A 23,551-nucleotide genomic window follows, 5' to 3' on the forward strand; every position below is an offset into this window, starting at 1 on the left:
TGATGTGCTGAAGCTTTGGCATCAGTGTGCTAGGTTTCTGTTTTCAATATAAATTACGCAACTAAAATGTCACAACAGCTTCTTTCTGAGTGTGTTATTCTGATGTTGGGAGCTCACCGTTTTTTGGCAGTGTTACGGAGCCTCACGGCCAGGACATTAGATGCGCATTTGGAAAAGAAGGAACATCAGGAGCATAACTGGAGGTGTGCAGGAGGGATTGGAGGCGGAGCTATGCAGGCCATTGGCTTGGTTTTTCTGTTTGTCTCATCAAGGCCAGATCCTGTATATAGCTTTGGGCATATTTTCATCTACGGTTTTTATTTTTATTTGAATATGGTTACTGTTTATCCACCGTAGGTCTTTGGATGTATGAATAATTTCTTTAGAAATGAGTGTGTGAGAACGGGATCCCGAGAGCGTTCCAGCATTCAGTTTATTTTTATATTTTTGTACTGGATGGGAGGCTTCTCCCAAAATTATCCCGAGTGACTTGTTGGGCAGCTCGAGGCTCCTTTCGAAAGAAATGACTTGGAAGTGGTGTGATGTAAGATGTTGAGGGCAATTCTACTGGGGCTAAAAGGATGTAAGCTTCACAGAATGGCAGTCTTTCTTTTCTTCCAGCAGAGCATGTTTGAACTTTACATTACATTACTTTACAAACTTTCTTTGGCAGATCTCTAATTATGTTGGGCATGCTAGAATAGAAGTGGACTTGGTGACTCACACTGATCCTCCACAAGTACATGCCCACAGCCTGGTGGGGAAGCAGTGCAACGAAGCTGGGAACTGCATTGTGATGGTGGGCCCGAAGGATATGACTGCACAGTACGTATGGGGTGGGGGCGGGGGGGCGGGTGTCCAGCCGTGGTTAGGACTAATTTCCTTTTTGCACGTGGCTTTCTATGAGTTAAACTGAGCACCTTTGCAGCAGTCGGATCACTTTTGTATTTAATGGTCCCAGGGTCTTTGCTAGGAACGAGCCCCAATACAATACGATTGTGGCCTTTTGGTTCCCTTTTGGAAGCTTTGGGGCTCCTTGTGAATTACACCCCATTTGTGTTATTTTTTTTGCACAAGCCAGAGCTTTATCTTCTCGGTGGGTAATTCTGTAACTCAGCTGTGCTACAGATAACAGAGCCTGTTACCTCTTACAGAAAGGATAGACAGTCTTGCACGCAGGCTACTTCCTTGTCTGAGTCCCTTTTAGATCACACCTGGGTTGAGCTGCAAGTAGTAGTGGGCCAGCTCCCATTTATCTCAGTCTATGAGCAGCTCAGAATTTGTGCTGCCTTGGCAATGGCTTGTTTCTGATCCAGTTTATAATGTTGATGTATGCTTAGTGGTGCTGTGCGTAGCCTCCTTGGTTTTCTAGCTTTTGTTTACATTTTTTCAAAGTCATAATGCTTCACAACAACCGATCAGCTTTATAAAGAGGGAGGGATTATTAATATCCAAGGACTTCTGTGCACATGCTTACAAAATGGCCAGTGCTGAGTACCTAATGTGCTCAACGCCAGTTATGAGTAGATCAGTGCAGAGCCTTGGTTTTCTGGCTTCTCCTGTGTGGGTCTACAACCTTTCTGTATCCTGTTATTATGAGAGAAAGCGAACAAGAAATGAATCTGTAGCATGTGGCCCTGAAGTGTCTGTGCTTTTGTGTTCCACGGTCTTGTTTTCTGGAATATGTTCAGCCATAATAGTCCGGGTGGTGTATGGGGGTCTTTTGTTGCTTGTGGGCAGGTAGCTGCCCAGCCTGATGCTTTGTGGCTTTATGTTCAAATGCTGTGCTGGTGTTTCCTTTCTCAGGTTTAATAACTTGGGTGTGCTTCACGTGACAAAGAAAAACATGATGGAGATCATCAAGGAAAAACTGACAAAACAGAAGATGCGGAACAGGGTGCAGCTTCTGACAGGTGACCTGGAGCTGGGAAGGAGAGTGTGAGGGGGGTGGGCATGATTTCCTGGGAAGGGAACAGGAGACGAGGAGGTCGTGGCCTGGGTGCTAATCTTGGAGAGTTTGTCTCCCCTCTTAATCTGATGGGTTACTTATTACATGGACAGGATTATGACACCTGGACTCCCAGATGAGCTTCAGATTGAGGGTACCTGACAGGGCAAGTTACAGGAAAGAGGCAAGTGGGAGGAAGACAGAAAGCATTTGAATATGGAAAGTTGGTGAATGCGAAGAGCAGAAAATACAAGGCTCCTGAGCATGTGCAAAGTCTCATTTTCTTGCCATTTCATAATTTATCCCTTAAATGAGTAGTTTTTTTCTGGCCATCTTAGATTCTGTAGGTTGTCATTGGTAAAATGTAGAGCAGGTAAAGACCAATTGGAAGAGTTCCTTGGCCTGTCCTGCCTCTGTGGGTGGGTATGGATGATCAAACCGGGTAATGCTATGTATGTTGTCTTGTGCCTCACGGGAGAAGTGTGAAAACCATAATCGGGCAGTGTGAGACTTTGTCCAAATGCAGAGTATGTCAGAATCCACCCAGAACATTTATTGGCTATTTCAGAAGGCTTTGAAAGCTTGTCAGAGGAGCTGGAAGACACAACTTCAAGCCAATCCCATGCCTTTTTTTGAAAGTCTTCCCCCCCCCCCCCAGATTTAAGATGTACGTTAGTTTCCTGCAGAAATCCCCTGTTTTGCTAAGCAGACAGAGGCTGATGTCACATACTGGCAGTGTATTTTGAGCAGAGTGAGTTGCTTCACCTATGAGCTCAGTTGGTGGCCTTAGGAAAGTCATATTCTCTTAGCATCACTCCTCAGCTCTAATATGGGAGATAATAAAAACAGGTCCATCTTCATGGGTTATAAAAAATACATGCAGTACAATTATCTAGCTACAGCCAGAAAGTTTCCTCCTTGGCATTGACAAATTGTCAAAAAGGGAAAACTGTTGTTAAATACGAATTCACGTTCATTGTTACTCTTGAGCATAGATGACAGAGCTTGAAGTGGGGTGGGTCAAGTATTCCTTTGTATGGGGTTACAACCGTATGTCTGGTTTTTCAGGTACCTTAATGCCTACCATATTGCTGTGTAGACCAGTTCTGAACACAGTACCCAGCAACTGTGGAGGAGGGTACCCAGTGACATGAGGTGCAGGACTCCCAAAGTCACAGGTGTTGTCCTTCCTCCTCATCATCTGGCATTTGCTTTGGCAGAATCTGAGCAAGAGGCGGTTGACCTGGAGGCAAAGGAGCTGAAGAAAACGATGGACCTCAGCATTGTTCGCCTGCGATTCAGTGCCTACCTTCGCGACAGCAGCGGGGACTTCTCTCTAGCCTTGAAGCCAGTGATTTCAGACCCCATTCATGATAGCAGTAAGTGTCATTCTGTGGTCTACGGATTACAGCAGGGTGCTCAGGTGCCTGCTTGTTGGTCAGGGTTTATTCCCTCTCGGTCTTTGAGGGTACTTTGTTCTGAAATTCTGTGGCATTAAGAGGCCCAACCTTACAATGCAGCAGAACCAGTTGGGGGCTTGTGATGATTCAGGCAGGAGAGGGGTGTGTGATTGTGGAGTCCTTGCCCCTTCCATAGCAAAACTGGATGAACAGCATCCTGGTTAGCAAGTATCAAGGGTAACCCTCTGAAGCTGAACCTCAGCAATGTAAAGCTATAGTGCAGTTGCCTTTACTGCAGAGGCTTGGGGCTGGATGAGCAGAAAGTGGAGTGGTACAGTTCAGCAAGAAACTAGTCTTACTACTTCCTTCCTGTGTTGTTTACTAGAGTGAAGGGGAGGGGAAAATGGGGATGGGGGGTTGTGCATCTTGGCCCACACCTCTGACCCTAATTGCACCCTTTGTGGGCGAAAGTCCTTGATGGGTGTGATTAAGTAGGATTAGAGGAAGTGCCGTTTTTCTGATCTTAGTTACTTCTTCTGCCAAGACAGCCTCAAAATGCTTAGAATCCTCAAACTTACAGCAGCTACGGGTTTCATGTGGCATGGTAGTTGTCTCTAGTTGTGGAAACAGTACAGTGCCTGTAATGTGATCAATACAGTATCTGAGATACTGTAATCTGTCACGTACTCAAGCAGGCCACCTCCGTGATTCCTTTTTTCCTCCTTTGAAAACAAGAATCGATGCTTAGCTTTTTAGTTTCTAATCCAGCAGCTGAACGCTTCCTTGGTTTACTCTTGATGCGCTGTTTCGTTGGAAGAATGAGAGCTGGACTGTGATTATAGCCAAGGGACTTTGTTGATATGGTTCTTGCTGTGCAGCAGACACAGGGTATGACAACAAAGCTAGCATGTGATTTGGACTGTGGGGCTTGGAGGATCTCCACATCTGCTGTCAGGGCCCAGGATTAAGGCATCCTACTGCAAGGGATCATGGCTTTCCTAAGATGGGTACCACCTGGGGGGGGGTGTTCTTTTGGTTTGTAGCTTTTTTCTGCCACTCAGAAAAGGTTGTCAAGTCAGAGTGCTTGAGCCTAGTAAATACTCTTAAAATAAAGTTTAATAAATTGGAGTTGGGGTCTGCAAATGCAAGTACCGGGTGGCCAGGAGCAGCCCTTGTTCTTTCTGGTGTCCACCTGCCTCAACTAAAGTGAGCCCCCCCATCACAGTCTCGGCACGTTGCAAAGATTCACCATCCTGAAGACTCACTTTGCATGGCAAATGGAATCAGCAAGGAATCTCTGATGGTTCAAAAGTGTCTCCAGAGGATGATACCAAGTGTGAGCCCCATACCCAATTTCTCTGTATGCCAGAGAACTTGAGGAAGTGCTATGGGGGGGGGGGCTAATGCAATGACAAGTAGTGGGGATTTCTTTTTTCTTTTCTTTTTTTTTAATTAAATTTTATAAATCAACATAACAGTAAACAACTTCAAACATTATCACATAAACAGTAAATACAAAGGGTAAGGTATAGAAGTAACAATAAGATGTTTTACATAAAGACATTGATAACAGAATACTATTATTTGCAGTCATTACAGTTAGAAATAGTATACAGATTCTAGTGAAACAACTTATCTTATACCTAACTATCAAGAATTTTCTGATATAGATGGTTTGGAGGATTTGCTTCTGTTCTGTCAATGTAATCTAAGAAATGCCACCATTTTTCATAGAAGTTGGATTTGTGTACTTTGCTGGTTAAATTATCTGTTATTTTATCTATGATAAGTTGATCCCATACTTTTGAGAGCCAGTGTGAGATTGGTGGGGGGTGTCTGTTTTTTCCAAAAATAAGCAATTGAAGATTTTGCTATCGATAGTAGATTGATAATTAACTCTTTCTGTGAGGGAGGTATGTCGCGATTTTGCCAAAGGTTTAAGAAGATTAAAAGAGGGTCCAATGGTATGTCATAATTCGTTATTAGTTTTATCTGTTTTAATATTTCTGTCCAGAATGCATTAATTTTGGGGCATTGCCACCAAAGGTGAGCAAAGGTGCCTATATTGCCACAATTTTTCCAGCCCATAGGCGAATAATTAGAGGTGATGACTGAAAGTTTCTTTGGGGTTAGATACCAACGAGTGAGAATTTTAAACGATTGAAGCTTAATATTTATTGCTTTTGATTTTAATGTCGAGGAGGACCAAATTTCCTTCCACTGATCCTGAGAAATCTGGGCGTTACATTCTTGTTGCCGTTTGTTTTGATAGGCGTACTGTTTTGGTTTCTGGATGGTTATGATAGATTTGTAGATTTTAGAAATTAATCCCTTCCTTTGGTTGTTATTATTTTCCAAGAGCTCTTCAAAATGGGTTTGTGGCTTCGTCATAATGTCTTTCAAACCTATCTTATTTGCCATATTAGACAGTTGCAAATATGAACACCATGGGATGGTAGTGTTTAATTTTAATTCCATTTCATTTTTTGTTAATATTCCATCTTGGGATGATATATCACATAATTTTATGCCATATAGGAATTTCCAGTGCTGACGATTGATCAAGTTACAACCTGGGGGGAACCATTTTTGCATAAGTATAGTGGAATAACGTGGTATCTTTGGAATTAATTTAGATTTGTATTGATCCCATATTTTAAGTAGGTTTGTCCAAAATATATTGTTAATGATTTGAGTTGGTCTGAGGTGTTGTTTACTCCATATTATCTCTTGGATTGGGATTGGTAGTTGCAATGAATCTAAAAGTTGTGGCCAAAGCGTTTCTTCTGTTGTTCTCAATATATGTACCACAGTTGATAGATAAGTCGAATGTATGTAGAGTTCTACATCAGGGTAGTTGAAACCTCCATTACTGGGAGTTTGACGCAAAATGTGATATGCTATCCTCGGCTTTTTGTAGTTCCATAGAAAATTATTAAAAATTGTTTGCCACTGCCTTGTCAATTTGCGAGGTATCGTTATCGGAATAGTGCGAAACAAGAATGTAAGTTTAGGGAGTGAGAAATTCTTGATCAAGTGGAATTGAGAGTACCAACTGTGCTGTTGTTTATTCCATTCTGATAATTCTTTTTTTATTTCCTGGATTTTTTGCAGATGATTATATTTTAATAGATGAGCCAAATTAGATGGAATATTAATGCCCAAATATGGAAGATAGTTGTTTGCCCATTGATAGTTATATTTTGAAGAGATACTGTTCCTTGCTGTTTGGGAAAGGTTGATCGGCATTAGTGTAAGTAGTGGGGATTTCTGAGGCTACTCCAGACCCTTGATGTAGGTTTGGCTTGCCAGTCCTATGGCGCATTTCTGTCTCTTTTTTTTTTTTTACATAGCTGCATACAAACTTCCTTCTGGCTGAGATCTGCCTGCCTCATTTAGACAGCTCTGCTTCTTGTTCCGCAGAGTCTCCTGGAGCTTCCAACCTGAAGATCTCCCGGATGGATAAGACGGCTGGCTCCGTGCGAGGAGGGGATGAAGTTTACCTGCTCTGTGACAAAGTCCAGAAAGGTAAGTGCTGCCCACTGTGCTGTTTCCTTCTATTTGATGGCAACAAGCTTTCCATGCAGTGCGCCCTTCTGCCTTGAGAGCTTGGGGCCTGGGTGGGAGAATTCATATCTTGGACTGCTGTTAAAAACATCTTTGGACGTCAGGCAAGGAGATACTGAGCAGGCCGTGTTGCTTATTGTAGGTCTGCTCTTCTCAGACTCTTGCGTTCTTTCTTCGTATCAAATATGCTCATTTCATCTTTTAGGAGACTAGTTCACTATGGAGTAGATGTTAGCAGTGTATTTTCAGGCAGATGGTCCTTTTCAGTGGGGCCTAAAAGTCTGAGAGCTCTTTGGGGTTAGTGTATAGATTAAAGAGGGAAGAGCCTTCACTGTTGTGAAGGTGGGGAGACAAGGCCTGGAAAGACCTCGGGAGATAATTTCAAGAAAACCGCTTGCTCGCTGAGTCTCATGGCAATTTGTGGAAGGTTTGCTTTCAGAAGGGGAGACGTGGAAGAGAGCAGCCACAGAAGTAGAGTGATGGAGCTCAGTTTCAGTTTCATTTTATTTATGGTCCACAAACAGATTTGAACTTATAAAACAAAACATTTCATTATTAGGTAAACAGTATACAAGTTAAAAGTCTCTTCGGTTAAAAGGGTACAAATATAGATACTAAAATATCAGATTAAAATTACATCATATAATTAAATTGAGTATAAAATATCAAATAGCATCCTACCTAGACATTTTAAAATTTGGAAATAGAGACCTAAAAACAGCAACAATATGGTAGCCTCCTAATATGATCTGGATCAGAGCTCAAGTACACCTGACTGGAATTTATTGTGCAATTTAATCGCCTGCTCACAAAATTTGGCTGTTGCCTTAATAATAGCTGGCATTTCATCTGTTAGTAGTTTATCTAAGCATACACTGCCCGTCACTGTATCAGATCTATCCATAAGAGGAAGAATTGTCTTGACTTGAATTTCTTTATAGAGGGGACAGCGTAAAAGGACATGTCGCACTGTTTGTGATGGAGCTCTAAAGTTGTAGAGAGGGATGTTAAGGGTTAGAAGTGTAGGGGAGGGAAGGGTGTGTGGGATCAGATGGGGAAGGGGGTCACTGGCCCAGTGGGTGGGGTGAACCTTGAGAAACAGATAGCTCTGCTAATTTTTGGAAGCCTGAGCTGAGAGGTTATGTGGAGTGGCACCAGTAATGATACTCTTGCAATGAGTGACTTTCTTCATTCTCTAGATGATATTGAGGTGCGGTTTTATGAAGATGATGAGAACGGCTGGCAGGCCTTTGGGGATTTCTCCCCCACAGACGTGCATAAACAGGTACAGAGTATAGCGATGACAGTCATTGGCTGTGAGCTCCAGTGCAGGACTTGGGCTTGAGAGATCTGGGTTCAAATCCACAATGAGTCATGTGGCCTTGTTCAGTTCACTGAAGTATAGCAGTTTGTACTGTACCAGCTTCTGGAATTCTGCTTAGAGATGGGAGTGGTGTGGTCAGTTAGAGATAACATTCCCTATGCTTAGTGGATTCTGTTTTCCGATGTGGATGTTAAGGGATTTTTTAAAAATTTACTAAATCTGTTAATTAAAATATGTATATCCCATGTTTCCTCTTGGCTCAAGGTGGCTTGTTAGCAAATGATCCGGGCGGGGGGAGGTGATTCTTTGCCCTGGGGAATGTCCAGTGCTTGTGCTGAGGCTGCTGAGGTCAGATGGAGAGCAGGACATCATGGTCTTCTTGCCTGCCTGCATGTACAGAAGGCAGCCTCTCATCGTGTGTGTGTATTCCATTTGTTAAGCACTGGAGGGAAATGCTCATTATTTTCAGAGGCAAGAACTGTATGAATGTGGGGTGGGACTCTTTGGTGGATATTTCTGTGATGCTCTTGTTGGAGCATCACAGGTTGCACCTTTAGTTTATGCTGGCAGCCCCACCCCTACTTTGAAAAGCCTGTGGGGATGTTTTTTACTCTTATTGTCTGTGGTTTCATATGCAGTCCTTTCAGTGCTTTCCAAAAGTTGATATTTAAATGTTCTTTGCAGGGCTTTTTTTCTGGGAAAAGAGGTGGTGGAACTCAGGACTGCACAATGACGTCACTTTGGGTCAGCTGGAACAAGGGGGGAGTTTTTTAAAGTTTAAATCGCCCTCAGCAAAAATAGTCACATGGCTGGTGGCCCCACCCCCTGATCTCCAGACAGAGGGGAGTTTAGATTGCCCTCTGCACTACTGGAGTGGCGCGGAGGGCAATCTAAACTCCCCTCTTTCTGGAAATCAGGGGGTGGGGCCACCGGCCATGTGACCATTTTCAAGAGGTGCCATAACTCAGTTCCACCACGGTCCAGCTGAAAAAAAAGCCCTGGTTCTTTGTATGCTGCTTAGATTGTATTGATAAATAGGCCACTAAAACGTATTGATAAATAAAATCTTTCAGCTCACTCAACTAAAAAGGGAGGTTAGATGGCTTGCTCTGGGAGGGGAGCGGGGTCGAGGGCCAAGAAGATGAAGGTTGTAGTGCACCGAGCTTGTTTATTGAGAACGGAGTTGTCGCCTGAGGGTACGGTGATTCAGCCACGTGACATGACTCTGTTCCCTGCCCTCCTTCTGTCCTTGCAGTATGCCATCGTGTTTCGCACCCCGCCTTACCACAAGAGCAAGATAGATCGTCCAGTCACAGTGTTCCTCCAGCTGAAGCGCAAACGAGGGGGTGATGTGAGCGACTCCAAGCAGTTTACCTACTACCCAGTGGTGGAAGGTACAAAAGGCCCCTCTGGTTGATGCGCTACTTCCGTTGCGGAAGAACCCAGCGCAGGTCGAAATCCTGATTGCTCTTTCTGTATCTCTGGCTGCAGATAAGGAAGAAGTGGAAAGGAAGCGGAAGAAGACGCTACCCCAGTTCCCTCAGCATTTTGGGGGTGGTGCTCCCATGGGAGGTGCTGGCGGTGGCACTGGAGGCTATGGCTCTGGAGGAGGTAAGCGCTCCCCTTCCTAGTGAAGGCTCCCCACAGGCTGGTGGGCTTGGACTCCTGTCCGGCCTCTTGTGGCCTCCTCCTTTCACCTGCGATCAGAGGCTTCTTACTTCTAAGCTGCACTCGATGGTGGGATCCAGGAGCTGCTGCAGAATCCTGCGGGGCTAAACATTCTTTCCAACAAAAAACCCCCCAAATTTCAAACTCAGGTGATTGCTGCGGGAAAGCTACCTGGCTTGGTTCCTGGGAGTTTTAGTAGTGACGGGCCGGGAGGATTGTGTTCTCTGCATCCCAGCCAGATCGGTCCCACATTCTGAAGTTTCTTCATCCCATCTCAGTTTTCAACTACTGAAATCCCCCCCGTTTTTACATTCCTGATGAAAACAAAATACTGAATACAGGTGAATAAATTTGAGGGGGCAGTGGCAACAGTTGGCAGAAACACACTCAGAAAGTGAACCTTTGGCCAGCATCACTTATTCCTGTTCACACTTTGGGCTGAAACATGAGTTTCAGCATCCCTGCTTATCCTTAGATTGTTGGAACAACAAACCAGGGCTACGATATAGTCAAAACTTGAGTGTAATCTAGTTACTCATAATACAAACTGCAAAAGTGCTATAAATACATACATAAATACAAGCCAATTTATACAGAGTCAACTTTAAGTGCATAGATACAAAATTCAGGTAAGTAGCAAGTATATAATAATTGTGAAAATGTCACTGTCCGGAACAAATCTTATCAATTAAAGTGCAAATGCCAAAATTGACAAAGAAGAATCGGTAGGTGGGAGCTTGTGCCAATGGTACATTAACAGTCCATGAAATCAAAACATATATAGAAGAAAACGCTGACGGGGACTTGCAGGCAAATAACATTAACCCGTTTCGTGAGTATCACTCCTCACTTCCTCCTGGGCGTGTAACAATTCGGACTGCGCATAAGTATGAAGGTAGCACAACAGACTCTCCCACCGTTCCTCCAACACGTGATTCACGGACATGTACCCATAAGGGTAACTATTGCTACAGATATATCCGCCAGAGGAGGAGTCAGAAATGATACTCACGAAACGGGTTAATGTTATTTGCCTGCAAGTCCCCGTCGGCGTTTTCTTCTATATATGTTTTGATTTCATGGACTGTTAATGTACCATTGGCACAAGCTCCCACCTACCGATTCTTCTTTATCAATTTTGGCATTTGCACTTTAATTGATAAGATTTGTTCCGGACAGTGACATTTTCACAATTATTATATACTTGCTACTTACCTGAATTTTGTATCTATGCACTTAAAGTTGACTCTGTATAAATTGGCTTGTTTTTATGTATGTATTTATAGCACTTTTGCAGTTTGTATTATGAGTAACTAGATTACACTCAAGTTTTGACTATATCGTAGCCCTGGTTTGTTGTTCCTGCTAATTTGTACTAGGGTTGCCCTTGTTAGTTTTGTGTATCCTTAGATTGTTGGCTGTGTGCTAAACCATAGCTGATGAGCCACGGTGAGAATCTGTGCCACTTGAGAAGGGTTTGCACGTGGCTCTTAGAAGGTATAACACCCTTCCCTTGTTAATTCACCTGTGTGCCAGGCTGCACACAGGTGAAGTCAGTAGCAGCCCATACAAGGGCTTTCTCTGTGGTGGCCCCTATCCTGTGGAATGACCTGCTTGAGGAAGTCAGAAGAGCCCCCACTCTCCTGGCTTTTCGTAAGCTATGCAAACTCGAACTATTCAAAAAGGCTTTTTACTCAAATGGGAGGGCTGTATTGTAGGGAAGATGCTTCGCTAATGAGTTAGGGACCATAGATTTCATCACTATATTGCCTTATATATTATCTGCTGCTTTAAATATGTACTCCTATGTACCACCAGTGCGCCATGTTGTCTAATGTTAGTCCTAGAATTGATGATGTTCTGCTTCAGTATTTTTTCTACTCTGTATTGGATTCCTCCTAATACTATGTCATTTAAACTTGTGTCTATTTACCCTATGGCACCGTTTATGGAAATGCCCTTTATACTGATTGCACTAATCTCATACTGCGTAATCCGCCTTGAGTCTCAGTGAGAAAGAGGACTGTAAAGGACATAAAATTAATTAATTAATTAATTGCTGTCTTGTGACAGTTTCAGGTGGGTAGCCGTGTTGGTCTGTAGTAGAAGAGCAAGATTTGGGTCCAGTAGCACCTTAAAGACCGACCAGATGTCAGGAATATGAGCTTTTGGTAGTTAGAGAGCTCTGACTTCTGAAGGCTTGTACCCTGGAAATCTGGTTGGTCTTTAAGGTACTAATGGACCTGAATCTTGTCCTGTGACAGTTAATTTTTTTTAAAAAAACCAATATTTGTTGCACGCATTTGTTGCACGCATGTTCATAATATCTGCTGGGTTATGTTGTCTTACAAATCATCTGTCTTTAGGCTTTATTAACACTCAAAGAATTCTCAGAGGTCTTCAGGGTAGGGCATCCCTTCTATGCAGCCAGACCAGATCTTGATCTCCCCCTTTTCTACAAACGTTAACAACTCCTTTCTGCCAGTTTATCTGAGATGAAGCTCATTGGTTTGCAATTCACTGGATATTGTCTGGATCTTAGTGTTTGTTGGTAATTCCCAGTCCTGTCACAGGAAGACTGGTTTTAGATATCTTATGCCTTAAGCGTTCAGGAAGTTCACATTTCAGTTCCTTAAGATCTTTGTGTGTGTGTGTGTGTGTGTGATTTTTCCATTGGTGCTCAGTTCTCCCACCTACCCACCCTGGTCTAAAACTTAACTTGCTGTCTTGCCCTAAATCTTTCTTTCTCCTTTCTCTACATTCTCAGTTGCCCCCAGTTGTAATCCCTCTGACGCTTTTGTCACTTTGGATGAAGAGTGAGTGTTTTTCACCCTTTATCTATCTATGTTGTGAGACTGGAGGGTGGAGGAAGGGGAACTAAATTCCTTCTAAGTGGTGGAATTGATTCTGTTGATTGCAGTAAAAAAATAGAGTGAAAAGATGTGGGTGTTTCTCTCAGTGGTGGCTGAGCTGGGGGTGGAGCTTTGGGCCCCATTACTCTTGGTGAGGAGCCAGTTACCATCCATTTGAGGACTGAATCTTTCATAATTTGCCGAGTTTCAAACTTTGTCATCCTTATTTGACAAAACTGGTTAATATGTAGATCTTTTCCCCCTTCTTACAGATTTCTTCCCCCGTCTTACAGTTATCTAACAGCCCAGCTGAGGGGTGTGTGTGATTGTGCAGACTTGCAAGCCTAATTTTCTTTTAAACATCTTAGTGATGTTTCCTTTATTCCTTTTGCATATTGCCTACTTAATCTTGTTTTGCCAAGAAGTGCTTTTTGTTTCCTTTATAGCAGGCTCCAGCCTTTAAAAACAAAACGAAACAGCAATGCCCCTCCTCTCAAAGTTTGCCTTGCCCTTTCAGACTTTCTTGACTCCTTAACCATCTGGACACCTTTTGGGATTTGCTCCCTGCCTCTTCTACCGGGACAAGCCTTTCATTTGCATTGGGACGCATTGACAGTGGGCAGACTGGGGAGAACGATAAGAATACTTTGGGATTTGCAGGAGGACTCCGCAAAGGCGTGACCCTGTAGTTACGAAACCCGTGTTCCTCAAACACTTGCACAGGGTACACTGTTGGAAAGGAAACGGTTCTTTCTCTGGCACAGTTTTGATCATCACATTAATGTTGGCAGTATGATCTAGAGAAGGCGTGGGATGAAATTGCTCATGCAACTTGCGGTGGTTTGCTTAATTACCACTTAGGAAAAAGAAGATAAAAATGGTGATCCTTAAACACAGTTTATGGCTTTTGAGGCAGCTGATGCTTCTTTGGAAAATGTAAACAGTTAATTAGAGTTCACTTCACACCTCTTCCTATGACTCAGCCTCAGGGCAAAGAAAAGGTAAACAGACGGAGATGGGAGCAGCCTCCAGAGCCAGACCACATTCACACAAGCACAGCCACTGCTGGTGCTTTAAGTCTCCCCAGGAGTTTGGATCTGTGCAGCACCAGGATTCTGGTGCAACAGTGCTTGAGCTCAGTCCGCATTGAACTAAAGGTGTCCTCAAAGTTGCACGTGTTTAATTTTTACCGGGGAATGTTGTGCAAATCGGGCTCTGAGCTACCTCCAGATTGCCTTGGGAGGGGGGAGGGCTTTCTCTGCTCACCATTAGTAACTAGGTGGAGAGAGGCATTACAACCCTCCAGTAAATCCAGAGATCATTGAGATATGACGACTGGCAACCTTGTGTTTGATTTTGCCAGAATGTTTCCAGTTTGTGAAGGCGGCCTCCCTCCCTCGCTTTAATCCCCCCTTTCGTTCAAGAGCATAGGCTGGCATACATTGCCTTCCCCTCCCCACAACCCTCTGAGGTAGGTTCAGTATTGAGGGAGTGACGGGCACCAGACCATCCAGTGAGCTTTTGTGGCTGAGTGGCAGTTGGTACCCGGATCTCTGCTGTCCTAGTCCGATATTCTTCCTGCTGCTCCCACTATCTGGCTGTGTTCCAAAATCCCTCCTGCTAACTCGTAGACTAATTGGAGACATCTTGTTTTTGTGCCCTTTCCAGCTGGGAATCCTTGGCACTCGTCTGGATACAACCCTTATAACAGCAGCATCTACCTTTCTGGCACCCACCCCATGGGCAGTTACCAAGGAGGAAGAGGCATCCATATGCCAAGTAGTTCTCGACTGGAAGAAGCTGAACACCGTTCCTCAGAAGATGGGAACCCGCTCCCCGTGGAGGAAAAGAGATACCTGGATCTGCTGCAGCATGGTATGTTTGGGGAGATCACTGATCTGAGTTTGGGAGGTGACTCAGCCGGGTCATGCAGCTGAGAGATCTGGTGGGTCTCTATTTCCGGGGGTATAATGGTGAAGAACGTAAAGCGTGACATAAGGCTTGCGGCTGCAGTGGCCCAGTTCCCATCATCCTGTTTCTCTCCCTCCCCATGAAACCCATTTCATGACTCTTTCAGTTTTAGTAGTTGGACACGAATACATACCTACTCTTTAACCCTCTCAATATAAACCCAACTTAAGCGGTATCTACAAATATAATAAATGTGCCCATTCTTGCATTGCTGTTGTGGTGCCTGCTGCTGAATACTCATTGGAAGCTTTTAATATAAAACCTAAGTGCAGAGTTGTATGTTTCCATACTTGGGGCCAGCCCAGCAGGTACAGTTCCGTCGGTGCCATCTGGGCCATTTCAGCAACAGGTGCTTGCCCTGAGAACCTAGGTCTAGCAGTTAGAAGATATTTGCTGAAGGGAGAAGGTAACTGGATAGAATCTGTATTCATCTTCTGTGTCCATAAGTTGGATCCAAGCCATGGAACTGGATCCAAAGTTCTTACCTGAGCAGGAGGAGTCCTTCTGTCATCCTGTTAACTGTAATTTTCTCTCATTATTGGCCATATTGAAGCCACTCCCCATACTAGTGAAGGGGCTGTGCGCTGGCTGCCGAAATGGGTGGCAGTGGGAGGGCCGGAGGTGGTTTCTGCGGTCCGCCTGTGTGTGTGCGTGGATCTTTGAGAATTGTAGGAAGATACTAGAGGGTGGGGGTGGGAGCTCCTTTGGCTCGACCAAACATTTTTGGCAGGGAGGGATGCTCACGCGCATGGCTTGTGTTCTGCCTCTGAACCCGAGACCCTTCGCTTCATTTGGGAACTTTGGAAGGGTAGGAAGTGGAAAAGAGGGGGAAAGTCCTCATCCCGACTTCATGGAACTTTGTATGTATGTATTACGGGAAACATTTACACCCCGTCTATTCCCCCTGGCTCAAGGTGGGTTGCAGTACAGAATTAAAATGTACAACAGTAATCCCCCCCCCCCAATTTCCCCTAACTTAATGAAACTGAAATTAGGATGATGAGTGATGGTAAATTTGTTGTAAATAGACCATGTAAGAAGAGGGCTATAGTGTTTTTTTCCCATTCTTTTCCCTTTGAGTATAGTTGTAATATAACTTGGGAAGTGTATGAAAAAGTGACCTATTTAAGAGCAGGTGAATTATATGGGAGTAAAGGGCAGAAGGAGGATCTCTGAAACCTTGATTTGGGGCAAGGCCTGGCTAAGCAGTATCTGGGGGCGCCATGTGCGGCTAACCGGAGGCCACGTTCAAGGAGAGCAGCGTTGTAGGGCGGGGAGGTTTATGGTGCTAATGACCTGCTTCTCCTGCTTCCCTAGCTCAGGATTGCAGCTCATGGATGTTGATGTTGGCACGGCGCAGCGCCCAGGCCCTCCTGGACTACGCAGTCACTGCTGACCCGCGTATGCTCTTGGCTGTACAGAGGCACCTTGCAGCTTCTCAGGATGAGAATGGAGACACGTGAGTCTGCTGTGGCTGGGGCAGGGGTTGCCTGGAGGATGGAAGGAGGTGGGGGCATGCAGCCAGTCCCTTCTCTTGGCCCCTGCTGGTTCTTCTCACCACGGAGAGAGAAGCTTCCTCTGCTCCAAGGCAGAGGGCTGATATGTCTCTGCTCTGGAAAATGTGTTCTACGGTGCCCTGGACTGAGATTCACAGAAGGGGCTTTTGCAGCCTCCTTAAGCAATGTCTTCTGTTGCCCTCAGAGTTAGGAAGCATTGCTTATTGCTTGATTCTTGACCTCAATCCCATCCTTGGTGATCCTTGGGAAACTGCAGTTTTGGGTGGCCTTTTGAAAAAGAAATCTTCTTTTGTCCAACCCCTCCCCATTTTGGGGGGCATATAAAGGTCTTTGTTCTCTGACACGCTGCACATTCTTCAAGTGCTGTGGATAAAATTCAGCCCAGGACTGTAGCTGAGGCCTGGAACCGAGAGGGAGCCTACGCAGCCCAAAAGGTCATGGCCCACCTTCACTGGCTGCTCCTTAGCTGGCCTTCCACTATCTTAAGCCCTTTGGCAGTTTTCAGCTTTTCTGCTGCTTAGCTCTGTCTTCAAGTGGAAAGATCTAATTTACAACTGTACTTCTTTACATTAACCCCTTTGAATACTTCAAACTGGAAAGCCCTGAATGTTGGGGCTTCTGAATTCTCCCTCTTTATCGCAAGTTGTGGAAAAAGAGACATGCAGTGCTTTCAGATCTTGATTGCGTCCTGAAGAGCCACGACATTGTGGCTGTGTTCTGTGAGGGAAGAGGGTAGGGAGCAGTGAAGGAGTTCTCGCTGGGAGTCAGCATCAGCAGGCTCTTGGCTGAGCTGTCTGCGAACTCCATCTCCCTTTAAAAAAAAATCCTCCTCCAATCACGAGGGCCAGAAAGGTTTCTTTTGGGAGATGGGCAGCTTCTCCTTGTCCCTAGTCCAGCATCTCTGTTTCCGCAGGCCTTTGCACTTGGCTATTATCCATGAGCAGACGGCTGTGGTTGGGCAGTTGGTCCAGGTGGCGGTCAGCATCCCCAATCAACAGATCATCAACATTGCCAATCGTTTGCAGCAGGTGAGTTGCCGTGACTGCAGGGCACAGCAGTTTTTGTGCAACATTTGCACATCTTGGGAGCTAAATTCTTCCCTCCCAGTCTTTCTACCAGCATTCCCAAGCAGTGTGCGTCAGTCACTGTTTTATCGGGCCCGCCTTTTCTGATCCTCCATCTGCCTTTTTTTCCTCTCTGGATGCTGTTATGATGGTCTTGCGCGGATCCTCCCTGTCCTGAAAAGAATATGGGATGCCAGCCTTGCTTGTGTTCTTAGAGCCCAATTCTGTGCCAGCTCAGGCAATGAACTGTCAAAGTCTAAGCTCAGTTTGGTAGCTGCTTCTTCACAAACCTCTTATTTCTTAAGGGTGAGAGTAAAGGAGTGTCCAAGCTCCCTAGAACTAGGTCTGGCTACTTGGTTCCGCATCCCGTGCATCGACTCCGTCACTGCTTCTGCAGATAGGCAGAATGTCAGCCTCAAAATTAGGAAGGGCCTCCTGATTTCTTTTTTGGTTGGGTGGGGATGGGGTTGGGTCAGGTCTGTATTGGTTGTGACCGTAGAGTGAGCACGCCCGTGAGATTCTGACACTCCCTTGATGGCATGTTTTATCTCCCTGGTGGAGCTAGACAGTCTCTTCTCTCCCCCCAGACCCCCTTGCACCTTGCTGTGATCACCCAGCAGCCCAGGGTGGCTGCCTACTTACTGCAGGCTGGTGCAGACCCCACCCTGCTGGATCGCTATGGAAACTCAGTACTGCACCTGGCTCTGCAGTCGGGGGATAAGGAGATGCTGTGGATGCTCTTCTGCCACCTGGGTGCCCATACCCTCCAACTTCTGGAGACACCTAACTATTTTGGTGAGTGAGAGCAGAATTGTAGGGTGAGTCCTGTTTTTTTTTGGAGGGGGGATTAATTCTTGTGGGTGTCATGAGATTTCTTGGACCAGGCTAATGAGGTAGGGGGGCACTGCAATACTCTCCTTTCTCATTGGTTGGGCACAATTGGCTCTGAGTAGTTTGGAACAGGAGGTATAAATGGTGTTGTTGCGGGTGTTGAACCGCCTCTGTCTGAAGTCCTCGGCTCAGGCTGGAGGAAACGGTCTGGGCTAGAGGGTGCCCCAGCTTTGCTCGTAGGTTTTTTTGCGGCAGTTCTGCTACGTAGAAAGGAGAGAGCAATTGGTGGCCTTTCCTCGCCTCTCAGGTCTTTTCCCTGTGCACCTTGCTGTGAAGTGCAAGAACATGGCCTGCCTTGAGCTGCTGGTTGAGAAGGGAGCCAACGTGAATGCTGTCGAGCGGCAGAGTGGCCGCACGCCTTTGCACCTGGCAGTAGAGATGGACGACTTGAACCTGGCCTCGCTCTTGTTGAAGAAGGTATTTTGGGTGGCGGAAGGCAGCGGGCCATGGGATGGAGCTCTCTGTTTCTGCAGTCCGCTGACCTGGGAGGCCCTGTGCGTTCCCTCTGCTTTCCCGTCCGTCGCTGAGCTTTTAGCCTCCCCATCGGGAATACCCCTGCTGGCGTCTGCAGCCTCTTGCAGTGTTTGTGTGAGGCACTGTTTCCCCACCTTTTTTCCACTGAAGAACCCTTAAATCAGTTTTTCAAATCCTGAGAAAAATCTACCTATGAAAACGTTTGCAGTCCAGAAAAAGATGACGGTGAGGAGTGCAATTCAATTACTGCTAAATTATTGTCAAGAAAATATATTTGTAAAGAGCTGCTGAACATGTATGTCAGATAATGTAACATTAATAACTGCAGATTTTGAGGGAGATTTGGAATTTTTCACAGTATTTCCAAATTTTTATTTCATGTTTTCTTGCTGTAGTCCTGAGGGTGCCTTAAGGAACTCCAGGGTTCTTCAGACACGTGGTTGGGAAACACTGGTCTAGGGGCCTTGAGTGTGTTGTAGGGAGGGAATTTGCTTGTGGGGGGAATTGCTTGAAGAAAAGTTACTCCAGCCCTTCAGTGTGTGCAGTTTACTTCCGCTTTTGTGAAGTTTCTGGAGTGTGGTGCCTGATAATCCCGGCGTTCTGGATCTCTGATGAGCAGACTCCTCTGGGCTCAGTTTGGGAACTGTGGGTGCCTCTTGCTCAAGATGAAGGAGCTTGTTCTGTGTTTCCAAAGGGAAGCTCTTTTCACCCAGTGCGTCGCCTGCCTTTCACCTCCTTCCTTTTTTCTTTCAAGCTGGGGGCTGATGTTAACGCCTGCACATCTGCCGGGAACACTCCTCTCCACTTAGCAGCAGGGATGGGCTCACCGATCCTTACGAAGCTGCTTATCAAAGCAGGTAAAGTATTTCTTGGCGGTTCAGATTCCTGGGCAGTGAGGCTGCAGTGTTTTCTTTTGGGGAGGCAGTGGCTGGCTCTCTGTGCATCCGCCCAGCTTGAAGAGATGTGGGGATGAACCTGGCTGCTTCTCCCCCTGCCTCAGCAGTACAGCCGATCTTGGGCTCTTTGGAACTGTTTATAAAAATGTCACTGAAGTAAAACTGACTTGAGGACAATGCGGAGTGGTTTCTTGCCCAACCCCCTGCTGGATTTTCCTTATTTCAATCGAGCTCATATTGCTGGTTGGGTCAAAAAAGTCTACCGTTGGCTGTGCTGACAATAGAGAGAATGTTCAGAGCAGACATTTCAGCTCTTTTGAAAAGGGGAAACGAGGATGTGGGCTGCCCTAGTGTTGGCCCCGCATATTGGTCCCGTACAAGTCACTTATCCAGGCACAAAACAGGGATCGGCCTTCTGCCTCTCCTCCTTTGGTTCAGGCGCCTGCTCCTGAAGAGCAGTTGTGTGAAGTCAGTTTACAGCCCTGCTAACAGATCTTTAATATTTGCCCCAGTAGAAGCCGTGTTGCTGTAGCTGTCTCTGTTCCCGCTTCCACAGGGGCAGACGTCTCGTGTGAGAATGACGAGCCCATCTTGGCCCTGTCTTCTGACCCAAGTAGTGATGCTGAAGTAGAGGAGGAGTGGATCATGGACCTGGGAGAGCCGTGTACGGATGCAGTGGTAGGAGCGGAGGAGTACCATGTGGGCTGTGAGAGCAAAGCGTCTGGCATCAAGCAGGGCCGGGGACACACCCCGTTCGACTTGGCTCGCAGCCAAAAGGTGGGCAGTTGGGCTCAGCTGGAGTGATCTCTGTAGTAATGGGAGGTCTTGTAACTCATTGTACTAGCTGGCCTATAACAGTTTCCTTGGGAATGCCTGCAGCCTGCCCCCAATGTAGTGGTAATGGCAACCAGTCGCTCTTTGTATGCCTGTTTGCACTGCGTCTTAACACAGGGTGGCTTGGTGTGGCACTGCAGTCCCTCCCATCAGTTACACATGCTGCGTGCTGGTGTGTGTGTGTGTGCGTGCATGCGTGTGTGCGCGCGTGCTCCTTCCAGGCAGTTCTCCTCCTGTCTTGCACTTGAGGTCAGCAAGACTTCTTCTTTCCCTCCAGGTGCAGAGTATTTTGCTGGACGCCTCATTAAAGCACCCGGGGAAGGAGCAAAGTGCTACTTCTCCTAGGCAAGGTGAGTGCCGTTTGTTCAAGAACAAATCTGATGAGGTCATGTGCCAGGTGACTGCAGGCCCCTCCTTGCCTCTGTCAGTGGAGATGACCTGGGTTAGTTCTCATCTGAAAGTGGAATTTATTTTGAGGGATAGGGTTATGTGGGTGTGTTGCAGTTAACAAAGAGATGCTTCACCTTTTGTGTCTTTCCTGCATCAGGGAGCATCCTGTCACTAGACAGTGGCAGCCTCCAGAGTCTAGAGCAGCTCCTGAACCGGAACTGCCAAGGTGCTGACTGGTGTGAGCTAGCCAAGAGGTTGGGCCTCTGCAGTCTGGTGGAGACCTATAAGGGCACCATTTCCCCCAGCAGGAGACTCCTGCAAAGCTACGAGGTCAGCGAGTCCTTCCTTCCCTTCCCCCTTTCCCCCCTTCCCTCACTGTGCTCCTGACCCTTACATCTGTCTCTCTCTACTCAGCTGGCTGGGGGCAGCCTGCGGGGTCTGATGGATGCTCTTGGCTCCATGGGATTGGTGGAGGAAGCGAGGCTGCTGGAAAAGCATGACACCTTTGTCAAGCTGCAGAGTGCAGGTAAAGGTATGGCAGGTGAGGGAGGGAAGGCTGCAGGTCGGTTGGGAAGGGCTGCTTGGGACCCCCCCACTGACATTCTCTGCCCTCCAGAGGTGAAGGAAGACAGTGCTTACGGGAGCCAGTCCGTGGAGGAGGAGGAAGAGCCAGCAGCCCATCCTGCGAAGCTGCAGCTAGCCGCCTCTGTGGATCCGCCAGCCTCGTTGCCGTGCAGCCAGCAGGAGCAAGTGCACTGATGCTGGAAGAGCAGAGTTCTGCCAGACTCGGGGGGGAAAGGGGACTTGAGGCCCAAGCCTTGGAAGAGCCAGGGTTCCTGCTTCAGGGGCTAGGAATACTGTGTGAAGCCCAACTCTACTTGAATGTTCACAGTTTGCAAAAGGTGGGATTCTTTGGCTGTTCCCCCCGTTGTGTTTTCTTGCTGCATGAGGCCTGAGTTGCGAAAGAAGCTCAAACCCACTTAGCTGGTTTTTGCCACTCTTGGCAGGCTCTGGTCCATGCCTGATTGGAACTTAGCAGCTTTTCTTTCTGGGATACTGTACCTCTTCTGGGATTGGTTGGACAACAGAATTGGCTTCCTTGGAAGAGCATCCATCTTGCCAGACTCTGATCCTCTGGGTGCCTTTTATGCCCTGTTGATTCAAGTGCCTTCTACTTGGGAACTGACGCTCCCCTGCTCTCTGGGACCAAGCTTTACACGCAGGCTTGGATGTTTTATGGCAGACTTCTTGGACAATTGTGCCAAAAGTGCAGTATGGTGGGATCTTTCAGTTTCTTTAGTCCAGTCATCAGCTAATAGCTGGGCTGGGCTTGGAAGTGTTCCCGTTGGGTCATTTGCCATGGTCCCACAAAGTCTCTGCCATTTTGTGGTTGCACATCCCTTTCAGTTATTTGTCGAGATCATACTGGGTCCATCCCTTAAGTGCAATTTTAACTTGTGTATGTGGCTGGTAGTAGGGAAATTACTCGGAAACGACAAAATGTACTTTTCTGAGAATGATTGTATGTTCTGCTGTGCCCAGATCTAGCGGAGGAGGAAGTGGACGTGTGCCCTCGCTCTTCACCACTGAATTTTTCAGAAAAGGCTACTGAAGGGGAAGTTTTTGTTGTGCACAGAGAAAATCCTAGTAGTGGGAGATTCTCTGAAGGGTGAAGACTTGAGCACCTTCTCTCATCTACCACTTTTAAACCAGTGGCTTAGGTTGAGGAGCTGAATGTCAGGATGACGACTTCAGTTCCAGATCTGTCTGGGACTCTAAATGAAAACTCCTAATCGTGTGCTCCGAAAGCGCCCAACTCGGGATCGGAATAAACAATGCACAGCTGTTTCATATCCTGTTGTTTTGTTGCGCAAGGCCACCTCTGCTTGAACAGCACTCGGAAAGTTTACTTGAGCCAGGAAAGGACGGCAGGCAGCGAGCATAAAGATGGCAAACTTGGGGGCTGATTTACAGAAAGCTATAGCAGGATTCCACTGGCTTTTTAGTCAACAGTGAAAGGGTGCTCTTTAACAATTTAAAAAAACCCTGCAAGGGCTGTTATAGCTACAGCTCATTTTGCAGTTGATGCAGCTTCCCAAGTGACTTAGTAACTGCAGCGTTGGTCTCTTAGAAAGGAGGGCCTGGTTGATGCGACGAGGATAAAAAGTATAGCGAGGGATATGCAACCATCTTTGTGTTGGAAAGTGTTTTATGTCATTGGCTAGAGCAAGGGTGTAAAACTCAAGTGTCCAGGATCTGTCCTAACCCGTCATTATCTTTCGCAGATCCCACTGCTAGCTGCTCTACAGTACAACCAGAATTAAGGTACCTCTGAAGGAGAGTTTTTAGGGGGGTTGGGGCAAGGGTAGCAAATGGGAGTAATCTCTTGGTTGGTAGGTGGCTGTTTTTTTTTCCTCCGGGCAAGTGAGAAGCAAAAATACGCCATTTTAAGATTGAAACGGAGTCCCTTCTCTCCCCCCCCCCAATTGTGGCAGGCCTCTAACTGCTTCTTCCAAAACAAAGTGGCAGATATGCCCTATCTTTTGAGCAGCCTCCATCCACCTTGATTTAACGTCTACAATGTTGAGGTCTACCTGTCCAAACATAACGGTCTCTTTTAGATGTGAGACTTTATAAATTGTAACGTCTGTGTGTTGTATGGAGCAAAAACAGGAGCCCCAAGAATTTAGATTTGCTTATAGTAGCAGTTTCGATCTCCAGACCACATCTCTACAATATTCCACAGTGTAGTTGG

The 23,551-nt window shown here is 46.2% G+C and overlaps 1 protein-coding gene across 4 annotated transcripts in view; it reads left to right on the top strand.

Annotated features, from left to right (window-relative positions):
• NFKB2 (nuclear factor kappa B subunit 2) overlaps window positions 1-22,649 on the top strand; it is a 75,936-nt gene extending 53,287 nt beyond the window's left edge. For 2 of the 4 annotated variants that reach the window (XM_054982484.1, XM_054982483.1), the window contains 18 exons: window positions 674-825; window positions 1,807-1,913; window positions 3,169-3,327; window positions 6,772-6,876; window positions 8,115-8,200; window positions 9,495-9,633; window positions 9,731-9,850; window positions 14,428-14,634; window positions 16,048-16,189; window positions 17,161-17,275; window positions 17,899-18,106; window positions 18,450-18,619; window positions 19,431-19,533; window positions 20,129-20,349; window positions 20,684-20,756; window positions 20,954-21,126; window positions 21,211-21,322; window positions 21,413-22,649. In XM_054982484.1, the coding sequence (XP_054838459.1) occupies window positions 674-825; window positions 1,807-1,913; window positions 3,169-3,327; window positions 6,772-6,876; window positions 8,115-8,200; window positions 9,495-9,633; window positions 9,731-9,850; window positions 14,428-14,634; window positions 16,048-16,189; window positions 17,161-17,275; window positions 17,899-18,106; window positions 18,450-18,619; window positions 19,431-19,533; window positions 20,129-20,349; window positions 20,684-20,756; window positions 20,954-21,126; window positions 21,211-21,322; window positions 21,413-21,555 (2,535 nt within the window). In that variant the 3' untranslated portion in view covers window positions 21,556-22,649. Of the gene's footprint in view, window positions 1-673; window positions 826-1,806; window positions 1,914-3,168; window positions 3,328-6,771; window positions 6,877-8,114; window positions 8,201-9,494; window positions 9,634-9,730; window positions 9,851-14,427; window positions 14,635-16,047; window positions 16,190-17,160; window positions 17,276-17,898; window positions 18,107-18,449; window positions 18,620-19,430; window positions 19,534-20,128; window positions 20,350-20,683; window positions 20,757-20,953; window positions 21,127-21,210; window positions 21,329-21,412 lie in introns of all 4 variants that reach the window. The other 2 variants (XM_054982481.1, XM_054982482.1) reach the window with 1 other exon arrangement.
• The last annotated feature ends 902 nt before the right edge of the window (window positions 22,650-23,551 follow it).

The sequence above is a fragment of the Eublepharis macularius genome, chromosome 6 (genome assembly GCF_028583425.1).
Source record: "Eublepharis macularius isolate TG4126 chromosome 6, MPM_Emac_v1.0, whole genome shotgun sequence".
NCBI lineage: Eukaryota > Metazoa > Chordata > Lepidosauria > Squamata > Eublepharidae > Eublepharis > Eublepharis macularius.